Source organism: Saccopteryx leptura, chromosome 3 (assembly GCF_036850995.1).
Source record: "Saccopteryx leptura isolate mSacLep1 chromosome 3, mSacLep1_pri_phased_curated, whole genome shotgun sequence".
Taxonomy (NCBI): Eukaryota; Metazoa; Chordata; class Mammalia; order Chiroptera; family Emballonuridae; genus Saccopteryx; species Saccopteryx leptura.
This window is the reverse complement of record NC_089505.1, coordinates 664338-679222: the sequence shown is the minus strand read 5'-3', so window position 1 is coordinate 679222 and position 14885 is coordinate 664338. Positions and strand designations below refer to the sequence as shown.

Below are 14885 nucleotides of genomic sequence, written 5' to 3'. Positions count from 1 at the left end.
TTGCGGTAGCAGATTTCATACCCCAAATACGCCTCTTTGGAATACTGGTTATTTTAAGTTGGTTGGTTTTCAGACACAAAAGAGTCAAGAAGAACCTTTAACTTCCCCCCTAAATGCTAATAAGAATTTAGATGGAGGACCTGCTGCAGGCAAGGAGGTGCCATCACAGACACCTGAGGTCTAACAGGAACCAGGTACGACCGGGAGGGACCTAGCGAGACCCATCTGACCACAGTCCGCTCCGTGTCCCGCTGCTCAAGACCAGCACTTGTTCTTCCGTCCACACGGGGTTTCCCCGCCTCCCCTTTGAAGTCCCAAACTACGACTCCCATTGGCCCCTTGGCTCAAGCTCGGTGACAGAAGCGCTTCTCCTGCCCGACTTGTCCTTGGCCCCGGTCCCATATTCTCATGGAACCCCCGTAAGTACGTACACAGTTAACTGTGGCTACTTTCTCCTGTTGACCTGCCTCATGTCAATTTGATTCTTCAGTCAGTCGGGAGAACTAAGAAGGACAAGAGGGAAACTGTCCCCGCACCCACGCACCTGGCCTGACTGCCACCTCGTGAGAGACCCAGAGCAGGAACCACCCAGCCAAGTCCCCCACGGCTCCTGACCCTCAGAAACTCTGGGCGATAACACGTGATTATTGATGAGTTAAGACGGTTAACATGTGGGGTCGTCCGCTACACGGTGGATGACCACTGTGTACAAACCGGCAGGTCCACCTCTCAAAACAACAAACAGAATGAATCAAAATACTAAAATAAAGCTCATTACCTGGAATTTCCAAAGGATGAAACCTGTAGGTAAGGTTTGCCCCCAAAGGTTCTTAAAGACATAAAAGCCACTCAGTTCGTTTCCCATGTAATGTTCTATGATTTGGAGCTTAGACGTGGGCGCTACTTACAATGTCACATTGTGTGAAAAAGGAAAAGAGAGGAGTCCAAACTTAACCACGACAGAAAACCTTCGGAGTTCTTTAAAGCCAGGTGAACAACGGAATGCAGGAGATGGACCCCCCCCCAAAAAAAAACCCCCCCAAAACCAAGAAAACCTCGCCACTGCGTCAAGAGAGTTAAGATCTTAAAATCCAGCTGCAGAGAATCAAACGACAGTGGGCCACGAGCAGGCGGAAGCGTCCGGTTCAGCCTCTGGTTAAAAGCGATTGTAATGCACTTTGAAAGGCAAGACCCGGGCGGCTGCTGACCCCGGAGCCTGGCAGCCCGCCCGGGACCCACGCGATCGATCAGTACACGATTGTCACGTGGTCAGCACGGACAGCAGAGTCAAGGACCATGACCGAGGCGGCACAGTGCGGCTGGACTTCCCCCGTGTCCACGGCTGGCGCACCTCCCCCGAGTTCTCACGCTGTGATGCGAGCACATTGTTACTCCAGAGGCGTTTCTTTCCCCTCAGCTGAGGCATCACGGTACCTCCTTGGTTTTCAGGTTCTGCTTGCCCTGCTTCCTGGCTCCACCCGGGGCCGTGCAGCCCACCGCGGGGACTCAGGGACCCCTTGACAGGGGCTCATGGTGCCCAGCCAGCGCCTGGCCCTGGGCGACACGCCTCTGCCATGGACACGTGCTCACTCACAAAGCCCCCCGTGAGGCTGCAGGTTTGAAAAGACGTTTTCCCATCAAACGTCAAGGGCATTTTATATGCAGATAAACCTTCTTCCCTTTATCGGCCGGCGTGAAGTTTCACGTCAGGATTATTACCCATCTGTCATTGCACATGGCGCGCAGCGAGCCCTTCTGCCTCCCCCCCGGGGGGCCCTCCCTCACCCTCCCCCACCCTCCCCCACCCTCCCCCACCCTCCCCCACCCTCCCCCACCCTCCCCATCCCTGGCAGCCGCTGACCCCGCGGAGCGCCTGTGGGTCAGGCCGGCTGACCCCCTCAGCACAGGCGGCTGCCGCCTGCCTCACTCTGCTTCCCTGAGAGGCACCATTAGTTTTGCTCGGCTCTGTTCACAATGACTATGACGCAGCAGCAGCATTGCAGGTTTTCCACATTCATCTCCATTTCACTTCTCGAAATGCTCAGGCAAACAGCACTCCTGAGGCCTCACTGAGGGCATTCTCCTTCCCCTTCACTCCCGTCCACCCAGAGCCACCTCGGGAGACATCGTAAGTTTTGGCTCTGAATCAGCTGAGTGCTGGACGAACAGCTTAAAAGACTAGTCTAGTGATTCAGGGTCTTAGAGTAACCACTGTGAGAACTGACTGAAGCAGAATTATCAATCTATCGTCTGTCTGTCTATCTATCTATCCATCCATCCATCCATCCATCCATCCATCATCTATCTATCTATCTATCTATCATCTATGTATTACTATCTATCTATCTATCTATCTATCTATCTATCTATCTATCTATCTATCTATCATCTATGTCAGGGGACCCCAAACTACGGCCCGCGGGCCGCATGCAGCCCCCTGAGGCCATTTATCCGGCCCCCGCTGCACTTCCGGAAGGGGCACCTCTTTCATTGGTGGTCAGTGAGAGGAGCACATTGACCATCTCATTAGCCAAAAGCAGGCCCATAGTTCCCATTGAAATACTGGTCAATTTGTTGATTTAATTTACTTGTTCTTTATTTTAAATATTGTATTTGTTCCCGTTTTGTTTTTTTATTTTAAAATAAGAATTGTGCAGTGTGCGTAGGGATTTGTTCATAGTTTTCTTTATAGTCCGGCCCTCCAACGGTCTGAGGGACGGTGAACTGGCCCCTGTGTAAAAAGTTTGGGGACCCCTGATCTATGTATTACTATCTATCTATCTATCATCTATCTATATCTATCCATCCATCCATCTATCTATCTATCCATCATCTATTCATCTATCTGTCTATCATCTATCTGGCATCTATCTATCTATCTATCATCTATCTATCATCTATCTATTTCTATCTATCATGTATCTATCTATCTATCTATCTATCTATCTATCTATCTATCTATTACCTATTATCTATCTATCTATCTATCTGGCATCTATCTATCTATCATCTGTTTATCTATCTATCTATCTATCTATCTACTTACCTACGTACCTACTTACCTATTGTCTATCTTATCCGTTATCTATTATCTATCTATCTACCTATCTATCTATCTATCGCCTACCTACTTATCTATTTATTTATCACACCTGGAGTCCTATATAAGAATTTTAAAATTGATTTTCCTATACCTCAGTTCCAAGATTTGAGTCCACATGAAAACTGACAGTAGAGCACAAGAAATCCTGGCCAGTCTGCCAAAGCAAGTGGACACACGGAGGCGACACTGGGTGCCGCGGTACTCACCCCACAGCCCAGGCCGCCACCGCCTTCGCAGGTGACCCTCCTCTGTCCTGGCTCGGGCAGCAGCCCCGCCCCGCAGCCCGGCCTGGGGCACAGCACGCCGCCCATCTGCAGCACACACTCCTCCGCCCCGTAGTGCTGGTACCGGTTGTACTGCGGAAACAGAACGGCTTTTTTAAAATAATGACACACGTGCTGAGATGTTTTTGGTGAACTGTGAATGGCTGGTGCTGTGTGTGGGTTTTCTGACTAGTCCGTTTCAGTAAGAAATGGCGGAGGGGGGTAGTAAGGGGTGGTCCAACGTCGAGTCTCCCAGTTCACACTGGCAGAGCAGATTCATTCTTTGTACTTCTAGAATTTTGTCCTCAGAAAATAGATTTTGCAAAGTTTGATTTTTTTTTTTATAATACTACTTCCACCAACCTCATTTAACAGTGCTACTTTTGTATACATTTTTGGGGGCTGAGCCTCCATTTCAGGTTACGGATGCTTACAATGTATCGTTAGCCATCTCATCAAGGAGGGTGCTTTCCTGCCTGCGTTCACGAGTCCATGGTTTTTTTTGGGGGGTTTTGTTTGTTTGTTTTTTGTATTTTTCTGAAGCTGGAAACGGGGAGAGTCAGACAAACTCCCGCATGCGCCTGACTGGGATCCACCCGGCACACCCACCAGGGGCGACGCTCTGCCCACCAGGGGGCGATGCTCTGCCCCTCCGGGGCATCGCTCTTCCGCGACCAGAGCCACTCTAGCGCCTGGGGCAGAGGCCAAGGAGCCATCCCCAGCGCCCAGGCCATCTTTGCTCCAATGGAGCCTTGGCTGCAGGAGGGGAAGACAGAGACAGAGAGGAAGGAGGGGGGGTGGAGAAGCAAATGGGCGCTTCTCCTATGTGCCCTGGCCGGGAATCGAACCCAGGTCCCCCGTACGCCAGGCCAACGCTCTACCACTGAGCCAACTGGCCAGGGCCATGAGTCCACGGGGCTTTAAAACCATTTTGAAAACGGGTCACAATTTCCTACCCTCTAATCGTCAGCAGCCCACAGGACCTCGCCGATAACATCCAGCGGGACGAAGAAGAGACGGACGACAGAGAATGAAATTTCCCTTCTGTCCTTGTTCCTATTCTGAGAGCCTGGCTTCTCTGACCCGACTCCGGTGCGCGGTGCCGCTGCCGGCTCCGTTCCCTCTCGCGGTCCCCGGCCTGCAGCGTGGAACCCAGACACCATGGTGCGATCCTCAAGGTCCTCCCGCCGGGCTCTGAATCAGTGTTCTCCTTGCGTTATTTGATCGCTTTCTCCCCTAAACTAGGACCAAGTCAACTGCATCAGCTCCGCTATTAATTACCGTATTTTTCGCTCCATAAGACGTACTTTTTCCACCTCGAAAGTGGAGGGGAAAATGCCCGTGCGTCTTATAGAGCGAAAAATAATGTTATTTTATTAAATATTTTAATACACCTTTTGGTTTAGAATGTTTTTTTTTTTTGTCTTATTTCCCTCCTTAAAACCCTAGGTGTGTCTTATGCTCAGGTACGTCTTATGGAGAGAAAAATACGGTAGTTTATGCGACGTTCACGGGAAGCCACTTTGTGCCAGGCGGGACCGTGGGTGCCGGGCGGAGGTGCCTAGGCACAGACGTCTCTGAGCTCACCCAGCCGACGGAGACTGTGGATCCCGAAGGTGACACTGTATCTCGTTTCCGGGGGTGGGAGGTAAGCGGGAAGGAGAATGCAAACCGGAGGGAGATGGACTCCAGGGAAGATGGAGGTGACAGTTGAGAGAGGTTGGCGAGGGAATTGGGAACACTGTAAGGGTCAGGGGCGCTGCAGCCTGTGTCCGAGATCAGAAGATCAGAAAGGCTGGCCCCGTGGCTGCCGGGGGCCTGAGCTCTCCTCTCGGCCAGAGCTGGGCGTTACCCGAGCCCGGAGGCCACAGAGCACTGGCCTCCTGGGAGGTGCAGCAAGAGGGGGGTCAGGAAGCAGGAGGAGAGGAAGTCAGAGAGTTCACGGGGATGGACGCTGTAGGGGTCCCTGAAGGCCAGCGTCAGAGCACGGGCCGGGACTCTGAGGGACAGGGGAGCCCCCGGAGACTTTGAGCCGTGGAGTGACATAATTTGGCTACTCTTTTTAAGCCAGCCAGGCGACTGTCTGAGATGCTCAGAAGAGACTCCTGGGGACAAGGACGGAAGCAGGACGTGGAGAAGCAGGTAGGAGGTTGCTTCAGCGAGCCACCTGGGAGGCGGTCGGGGCTCCCACCAGGAAGGCAGGGCTGGAGGTGGGCGTCGGTGGGTACAGATCGAAGGCAGAGGTGGCAACATTTCCAGGCAGATTGAATACACGGTATGACAGAAAAAGAGTCAAGCATGGCCCCGGCCGGTTGGCTCAGTGGTAGAGCGTCGGCCTGGCGTGCAGGAGTCCCGGGTTCGATTCCCGGCCAGGGCACACAGGAGAGGCGCCCATCTGCTTCTCCACCCCTCCCCCTCTCCTTCCTCTCTGTCTCTCTCTTCCCCTCCTACAGCCAAGGCTCCATTGGAGCAAAGATGGCCCGGGCACTAAGGATGGCTCCATGGCCTCTGCCTCAGGCACTAGAATGGCTCTGGTTGTGATGGAGTGACACCCCGGATGGGCAGAGCATCGCCCCCTGGTGGGCATGCCGGGGGGATCCCGGTCGGGCGCATGCGGGAGTCTGTCTGACTGCCTCCCCGTTTCCAGCTTCAGAAAAATGAAAAAAAAAAAAAAAAAGAAAAAGAGTCAAGCATGACTGTAATGTTTTTTCCTGAGAACACAAAAGGATGGGGGGGGGGGGAGAGAAAGAAAGAGAAAGAGAAAGAGAGAGGGAATTACTGAAATGGAAATACCTGTGAAAAGAAAGGTGGTGTGCGTGTGTTTAGGAGGCTGGGGAAGAGAACTGGGCTCATCTTCAGTCTGACAACCTAACACACAGCTAAGTCCGGAAAGCTGAGTGGCTACCTGAGTCCCTGGGTGTGGGGTTTAGGAGGAAGGTGGGTTGTGGATACACACTTAGAAGTCTTGGGTGCACGCACAGCTTGGCAGGAAGGGGATAGCATCAGGCCAGCTACCCATCTTCTTGTTTTTCTGGCCCCAAGAGAGAAAGACAACTTTGTCAAATACCCCTGTAAACACGCTACCGGTATGTACATACGTGGCATGTGCTAGAGAAAAGTTCCCATCTACGGAGTACATTTAGCAGGAAATGCTTGGTCTAAGATTGCTTGTGGTAAACTAACTAGAGCGTGTGAACTTATGGGGAGAGGCTCTCCGGAAAAACGTCATAAACTGTGCAGTGATCACGAGATAAAAATGAGGCTCTTTCATCAAGTGGTGAGCGGCGAGACCGTTTGTATCATCGAGAGAGTCCATTTCAGTGGTCACACCATGAACTTCTCAGGGACCTCACTTAGTAAACCTTGCCTAGGGTACACCCTGGTCTGCAGGGCAGGACTTGGGGAGTGAGATGACCGGAGGAGGAGCCGGCTGACTGTGTCGAATGCTGTCTACTGAGAAACTGAATAAGGTGAGGTCCAGAGTGGGTCAGCCCCTTCAGACCTCACTCTACTCTCTTGTCACCTCCCCTTGTGTGTATTTGTGTGTCCTGAATTTAGCATGCTGCCATGTCCACAGTCGGTACGCAGTAGTTGTAGAATGAATTAATGCAATGACACTCCAGTGAGTGCCAATGAAAGAATTCTAGTGAAATTATCGATGGCAAGGGAATTGGTAAGAGTGATACAGGATGGTCGTATCGACATACATTGCTTTTCTACGTTAAATAACTGCTCTGAAGTGACGGGCTATTTTCTGATTTGATGACAAATTATCTGTCTGCTTAATTTAGTTGAGCTATTTTTTCTGCAAGGACAATAGCTTTTATCTAGGAAGATGCTGGCCTGTGGGCAAAGTCCAGTGACATTTGGAAACTCTTGCTGATCACCTGTGTGGCGGTCTCAGATACTGACGGGGCGTGTAAGCTCACGTCCCTCTTCCTGTCTATCATCGACAGCACGTATGACAGACATCTTTATGATATGCCTTCTATTTACAACATACCTGGGAGCACCTGAGCCCAGAGCTCCTTTTCTGAGGGAAGACAAATACTTTCGTTTATATGCCTGGTAATTTTTCTTTTTTTTTTCTTATTTTTTTATGTTTTTTATTTTCCTGAAGTGAGAAGCAGGGGGTGGCAGTCAGACTCCCACATGTGCCCGACCGGGATCCACCTGGCATGCCCACCAGGGGGCGATGCTCTGTCCATCTGGAGCATTGCTCCATTGCTGCTGGAGCCATTCTAGCTCCTGAGGCGGAGGCCATGGAGCCATCCTCAGTGCCTAGGGCCAACTTTGCTCCAATGGAGCCTTGGCTGCGGGAGGGGAAGAGAGAGACAGAGAGGAAGGAGGGGGGGAAGGGTGGAGAAGCAGATGGGCGCTTCTCCTGGTGCCCTGGCTGGGAATCAAACCCGGGACCTCCACACGCCGGGCTGACGCTCTACCACAGAGCCTACCGGCCAGGGCCGCCTGGTGATTTTTGATGGTGGAAAAGGACACACAATATCTGAAATAAAATCTATGCTTATGGAATGCATTTCTTTTCTTTCTTGTCTTTTTTTTTTTTAACATTGTCAAATTTATAAGAACAACATTTGACCTACAGCTAATAAAGCGTTAGTAATGTTTAATGTAGAATGTTTAACGAGCCCCAGGAAGTAACTGAGACAGGGGGTTATAGATGTGTCACCAGCAGCAAGTCTTTAGTTTCTTTCAAATGAGCCCCACCTTCCCCAGGTTCCTTCCAGCCACTTCCTGGCGCGAAGGGTAGAGGGCACCCAGAGAGTCCTCTGACAGGCGTGCTGGAGGGCACCCAGAGAGTCCTCTGACAGGCGTGCTGGAGGGCACCCAGAGAGTCCTCTGACAGGCGTGCTGGAGGGCACTGAGAGAGTCCTCTGACAGGCGTGCTGGAGGGCACCGAGAGAGTCCTCTGACAGGCGTGCCGGAGAGCTGTGACGCATCAGCACTAACTAGGGCGGAGGACCTCTCGTCATCGGGTGTAAGACACACACAGCAGTGACAGAGCGCTCAATGAGCTGCCTCTGGTGAAGCGGAGCAAGTGCTCGTCCCCCCGGTTACGTCCAAGGGCTTTGTTTGCTCGTCTGCATTGCTGCGCATTTTATCAACGGCGGTCACTTGGGGGAAAGCGACAACGTGGTCACGCGGACCAGCCCTCTCTGGATCCATTCTCGGGTGAGGTCCGGGAGCAGCGGATTCTCCGAGAGTCACTGCGTCGCGTGTCTGCGTGCTCACACGCGTGTGCACACGGTGCTGCTTTCTTGCTGCTCGTGCTGGTGAAGCTCCTATTAAAACCAGTCTGCGAATTTCTAGCGAATTTCCAGATGTGCTTTCATACTGTGGATTATCCACAGACAGGCAACTAAGATCATTTAGAGCTGATACCATAATACTTACAAAAATATCTCAAAATATTAATATTAACAGAACATATTGCTCTGCACCTAAGGAAAAAAAATATTTTTAATTTCCCCCATGTGACATCAGAATGTAGTAAAAATACCTTCCATTACACGAGCTATCTAGGTAAAATCTCAACTTCTCGTTATGATTTATATGTTATCTATTTGGGGAGCAAATGATTCAGTCTGTGTGGGTGCTTATGGATTCTTTTACAATTAGAAAATATTCATTTTAAAGTATAAAATACATAGAAGTTCCAATAAACTCATTTTTTAAAAGAATCTAAATAATGAGTCATGGGTGAGTATCATCAAATAGAAGTTGTACTTTGGTGGTCGGTCGGTCGTTAGAGAGACTTGGGCTGGGCGGAATCTTGTTCTAGAATAAAGCAAGGGTTATAGGTTCAAGTACCATGTGGGCCTCTGGGCTTCCCTTTCTTGCTAGCCACTGACCACATGCTAAATACGGTGGTCACCCGAGGGCGCTGTGCCTAATCGCCCCACCCCTGGGAGACCTCTCAGAAGGCCTGTCCCCTCCCTGTAGGAGGGCGCAGACAGTTTCCTTGTGATGTTTGCGTGGCGCGCTTTCATAAGAAAGGGAAGCAAGAAGGAATGGAGATTTGACCGCTGCCAGAGATGTGAAGTGCAGGGCGCGAGGTAAACTCTGTGAGAACTGGCCAGGCGTTCTGTCACAGTGAGTCACAGCGTGTCACGGCCCAGAGGCTGTGTGGCAGCCGGTGAAGCCCGCTGGGAGCAGGGGAGGAGGCTGTTTTTATTCTGCATTGTATTTCCCAGAGCAGCCTTTGGGGGGCACTTGGGTGCAGCTGCAAAAGCCACCTCTACACGGGCGGGCAGGGGGGGGCTTGCCTTGCTGTTCCCTGGAATTCTGGCTCCGGTTAAGTCTTAGCCCAGGCACCGGGGGACCCCTCCCTGGGTCCTCGCTCTCAGTCCTCGCTGGAGGAGAGAAACCCTGACCGGAGATACTGGTCTCTGAACAGCTTGCTCTGTGCGTGCCTATGCCAGCCCTGCCCACGTAGCTCATTCTCCGTGACCCCGGGAAGGGACAGGCAAGGCCCCCGAGTCACAACGAACTCCAGCCCTTCGCTGAACCTCACAGAGGCAGGAAACCCACGATCCTGCCTTGGAACACGGGGTGTGGGTCTCAGGCACCCTTTCCCCAAAACCACACCGCCTCCACTTTCTGTTTTCCCCTTTATTAAAAAAAAAAAAAAATTCAGCTCACCCTTAGCCATCTTTTTGAAACTAATGAGAAACAGTGTATGATGTTGCACTTCCTCTTTGGATTAAAAAAAAGTATCTCAAATAACTTTATAGAGGAACACAAACTCCTGACTGATCCATTTCTCCTTGCTATGCAGACATGTCATGTCTTCTGTGTGTATTAGAAGGAAGAAGAAATGTTCCTTAAATTCTCAGAAATCTCGGCCTCGTTTTTCTTCATTTCCAGAGTGAGCCCAGGGGAGCTGGGGACCGTCTCCGTGGGGAGCCAGCCACACTGCTGTTTATATTTTCTGTTCTGTTGCTAATGTTTTCTTCACCCTGGACACCTGTCATCGACTGAGGAAGTCAATTGGCTGGAGAAAGGGCTGGACCTCGTCCATCGCATAGAAAAACAATCATTAGGACAGCCGGAATCAAAGGTAAGGAGGAAGAGATCAAACAACAGCTGAGATATAATTGGAGCAACAGCCTGTGTCCTGCTTGGCAATTTATGGATTTTTTTTTTCCCCTCCAGATATTTCAGATGACAGAATGCCAAAAAGTATCTCGACTTCCTGTGGCTGTGGAATCTTCTGGAAAGAAACCGGTTGGTCTCTCTGTCCCTCCTGCATGCTGGGGCCATGGCAGTACCTCTCAGGATGAGCATGACTACGAACTGAACTGTTTTCCTGGCAGGAACTGATACCACGGGCGTGAAGTCGGGGACTCCTGAGGGCTTTGCAAACGGGACCTCTAAGCACAGGCTCCTGACGGGCGCCCGGCAGAGGGCAAGGCCGTCTGCGGGCACGGGGCGTTCTGCCCTTCACTGTGGTCCCTGGCTGAGTGCTGTTGGCCTCCAAGTCCGAGAGCCGGAGCCACGGAGAGATGGCCTTTGTCCCGGGCTCGTTTCACGTGTGGGAGTTCTGGGCGAGGCTTCGGTTTGAGGCATGGAGACGGGTTAGCTCCGCCGCCCAGTTAACAAGCTGGGCAGGGCTCTGCTGACCCACATAGCTTACACGGTGATTCTCTGGACTGTATTCGGTGGCTTTGCATTTAAAACTAGCTTTGAAATGAACAAGCGGGTGACACTAAGGACACGTCTTGGAGGGAAGGCAGAGTGAGTTGCCTCAGTGCCCGGAGACATGCCTGAGATGACCACGGCCACCTGCTTCTGTCCGGAGAGTCAGGATGCAGCCCTCACGCCTTGCGTTGCTGTTTAGTTCTGAGACTCCCCCGTCCCCGTTCTTCTTGTTGCCAGACTCTCCTTCCTACGTGGGTCTCTCGTCCCTGGTGCCCGCCTCCCTTTTCTGTTAAACCCTCTCTCTGTGTCCCCTGGAAGTCCTGCGCCTCGACAAGCAAACTCTCCGGCATGACCAGCCTCTGCGAAGGGTTCCGGCCGTCCTGCAGTGACCAGAACAGATCCATCCCCCTCCCAGCCCTCTCAGACGAAGCCTGGTCTCAGGTCACACGCTCGCAGGCAGAGGTGGAGCTGGTGGTCTCTCGGCTCCTGACTTCTGTCCCTAAAGCCCGGCTCTCCTCTCCCTGCAGAAACCCCGCCCAGGGCTCCTGTGAGACTTGCGCCGTCTGGCTGCACCTCACTCCCCTCCCCGTCGCTGCCGCCTGCCGTGGACAAAGGTGGACAAGGCCCTCATTCTCGGACGGTTCCAGCGCCTGGTTCACGCTCTTCATCTTTGCTGCAATTCTGGGATCACTCTGGGGATGGAACTCCTGTCTGACGGAATCATCCACCCGTCAGACTGTTCCAGTTCCTCTACCTTCCCGTCTTCGGGGACCTAAATTTTCTTTTCTTTTTTTTTTTTTTTTTACTCCTTCTACTGTCATCGCCCCTCCCTGAGCCTTGTCATCCCGAGAAATTGGACCACCTTTAAAATCCCAATTCCAAATGTGTCTCTTTCCAAACACCATCTCCTATTTTTCCATCCTGCTCTCGTCAGAGTATGAGCGTTGCTTACACTCTTCAACACCGTCAAGACCTCTCGTGAACTGACCCAGCACTTTCTCCCTGGCCACTGCCCTCCCCAAGCTTAACCTCCTCCCTGGTCTGACGCAGACTCCACTGTCCACCACCGTAAACACTGCCCGGGGGACGCCTGGCACTGGGCCTCACGGGTCCTCGTCGTCTGACGGCTCTGGCGAACAGTTCCTCTGCCTTCCTCCTTTCCTGTGCAGGCTCCCCCGCAGGCTCCCCCGCAGGACGAGATTACACAACCGACTCCTTCCCTTAAATCTCTGCAGACCTCAAGCGGGCACGTACAGCTTCCTCGTGCTCGCGTTCTGTGTCCTATTCTCTCTCCTGACTGCCACGCCCACCCCCTGCGCCCCCCACACCTCGCTGAGAAGACGGAAGTCACGAAGGATGTATCCCTTTACTCAGCACATAGCTCCGGAGCACCGTCTGTGGGTCAAGCACTCTCCTCCGTGGAGAGGAGACAGCAGGGGAACACGGGTCCGCCTCCCCGGGGCGGTGGGAGGCCAGCTGTCCCCGCCAGCACCCTTGCCACGGGCACAGGCACCGCCTGCTGCGTCCTTCCTGGTCGCACAAGGACAGTGGCTCCCTCTGCTAAGGGTCGATACTCCATCTCTGCTCTGGATCCAAAGCCTTCTCCCCTTCCAGAGCATTTCCCTCCTCCAGCAACACCGTCCTTCCCCGAGGGGCCGAGCGGGCTGTCCCTGCTGGGTGACCGGGAGCGGTCTGTCCCTGCTGGGTGACCGGGGAGCGGGCTGTCCCTGCTGGGTGACCGGGGAGCGGTATGTCCCTGCTGGTTGACCGGGGAGCGGTCAGTCCCTGCTGGGTGACCGGGAGCAGTCTGTCCCTGCTGGGTGACTGGGGAGCGGTCAGTCCCTGCTGGGTGACCGGGAGCGGTCTGTCCCTGCTGGGTGACCGGGAGCGGTATGTCCCTGCTGGGTGACCGGGGAGCGGTCAGTCCCTGCTGGGTGACCGGGAGCAGTCTGTCCCTGCTGGGTGACTGGGGAGCGGTCAGTCCCTGCTGGGTGACCGGGAGCGGTCTGTCCCTGCTGGGTGACCGGGAGCGGTATGTCCCTGCTGGGTGACCGGGAGCGGTATGTCCCTGCTGGGTGACCGGGGAGCGGTATGTCCCTGCTGGGTGACCGGGAGCGGTCTGTCCCTGCTGGGTGACCGGGGAGCGGTCTGTCCCTGCTGGGTGACCGGGGAGCGGTCTGTCCCTGCCGGGTGACCGGGGAGCGGGCTGTCCCTGCCGGGTGACCGGGGAGCGGTCAGTCCCTGCTGGGTGATCGGCTGAGTGGTCTGTCCCTGCTGGGTGATCGGCTGAGTGGTCTGTCCCTGCTGGGTGACCGGGGAGCGGTCTGTCCCTGCTGGGTGATCGGCTGAGTGGTCTGTCCCTGCTGGGTGATCGGCTGAGTGGTCTGTCCCTGCTGGGTGACCGGGGAGTGGTCTGTCCCTGCTGGGTGACCGGGGAGTGGTCTGTCCCTGCTGGGTGATTGGGGAGCAGTCTGTCCCTGCTGGGTGACCGGGGAGTGGTCTGTCCCTGCTGGGTGACCGGGGAGCGGTCTGTCCCTGCTGGGTGACCGGGGAGCAGTCTGTCCCTGCTGGGTGACCGGGAGCAGGGCAGGAGCCCTCCTGCGGGGCTGCCCTGCTCTTTCCGTTTCATACAGAACCTCCGTCCAGAAGGAACCGACCCCTCTTCTGCTGGACCTTCACCCCGTGAACACCCGGCTGTCTCCAGGACCTCCCCCTGAACTGCCCGTGACGGCCCCGATGACCTCCATGGTGCCGTGCCACCTCGTGGCCACTCGGCTTCTTCACAGCATTTGATGCGAGAGCCGTTTCTCCCCCCAGGAGACGTGAGCTTTCTGGGCTCCGTCAGCTCTGCACAGCCCGGGGTTTCCTCCCACTTGACTCGAGGCTCCTTTTCAGTCTCGCTGTCCGGCTGCAGCTCTTTCCCCGGTTCCCCGAGGCTGCAGCTCTTTCCCCGATTCCCCGAGGCTGGTGCTTCTGGGGGTTCGGCCATGCTCCCCCCTGTCCTATAACTGTTGGCAACTGCTGTGAAGTCAAAACATCGCCCACGTGCCAGCGACCCCGGCTTTCTCTCTCCACCTCTGACCCCTCCCCTGACCGCCATCTCTGCTGAGCGCCAACTCAATTTCCAACCCCTCTCCCATCTCTTTCTCGGGGCTTCAGGCAGGTCAGACGTGTCCGGGACTGACCCAGGGGTCCATGCCTTCACCCCTCCTTCCGGCCACCTCACCCACCTCGGTGACACGGAGCTGTGGGACCCAGGGGTCCATGCCTTCACCCCTCCTTCCGGCCACCTCACCCACCTCGGTGACACGGAGCTGTGGGACCCAGGGGTCCATGCCTTCACCCCTCCTTCCGGCCACCTCACCCACCTCGGTGACACGGAGCTGTGGGACCCAGGGGTCCATGCCTTCACCCCTCCTTCCGGCCACCTCACCCACCTCGGTGACACGGAGCTGTGGGACCCAGGGGTCCATGCCTTCACCCCTCCTTCCGGCCACCTCGCCCACCTCGGTGACACGGAGCTGTGGGACCCAGGGGTCCATGCCTTCACCCCTCCTTCCGGCCACCTCACCCACCTCGGTGACACGGAGCTGTGGGGTCCCTTCACTTCTCTGACCCTCAGCCGACCAGTCACCGAGACCTTGAATACTCAGGTCAAGCAGAAGTTTCTCTGCCAACCACCTTAACCGCGCCCGTGTCCATCCCGCAGCAAGACCGACTTTCTGAATATGTCATTTGGGAGACTGCCAGGTTCCTGCTTAAAACGCCGAAGATTTCCCAGTGGACCCAGAATAGAATCCAGACCCTCAATCGTGGTCGACACGGTCCAGCTGGTCTCCACCTTCCGTCACCGCCCCTCT

General features: G+C 54.3%; 1 protein-coding gene across 1 annotated transcript in view; it reads right to left on the bottom strand.

Annotated features, from left to right (window-relative positions):
- Positions 1-14885, bottom strand: part of LOC136398569 (E3 ubiquitin-protein ligase parkin-like) — a 719582-nt gene that overhangs the window by 167230 nt on the left and 537467 nt on the right. Inside the window, exon 7 of the mRNA XM_066372747.1 lies at positions 3310-3459. Coding sequence (XP_066228844.1) covers positions 3310-3459 — 150 coding nt within the window. The remainder of the gene's footprint in view (positions 1-3309; positions 3460-14885) is intronic.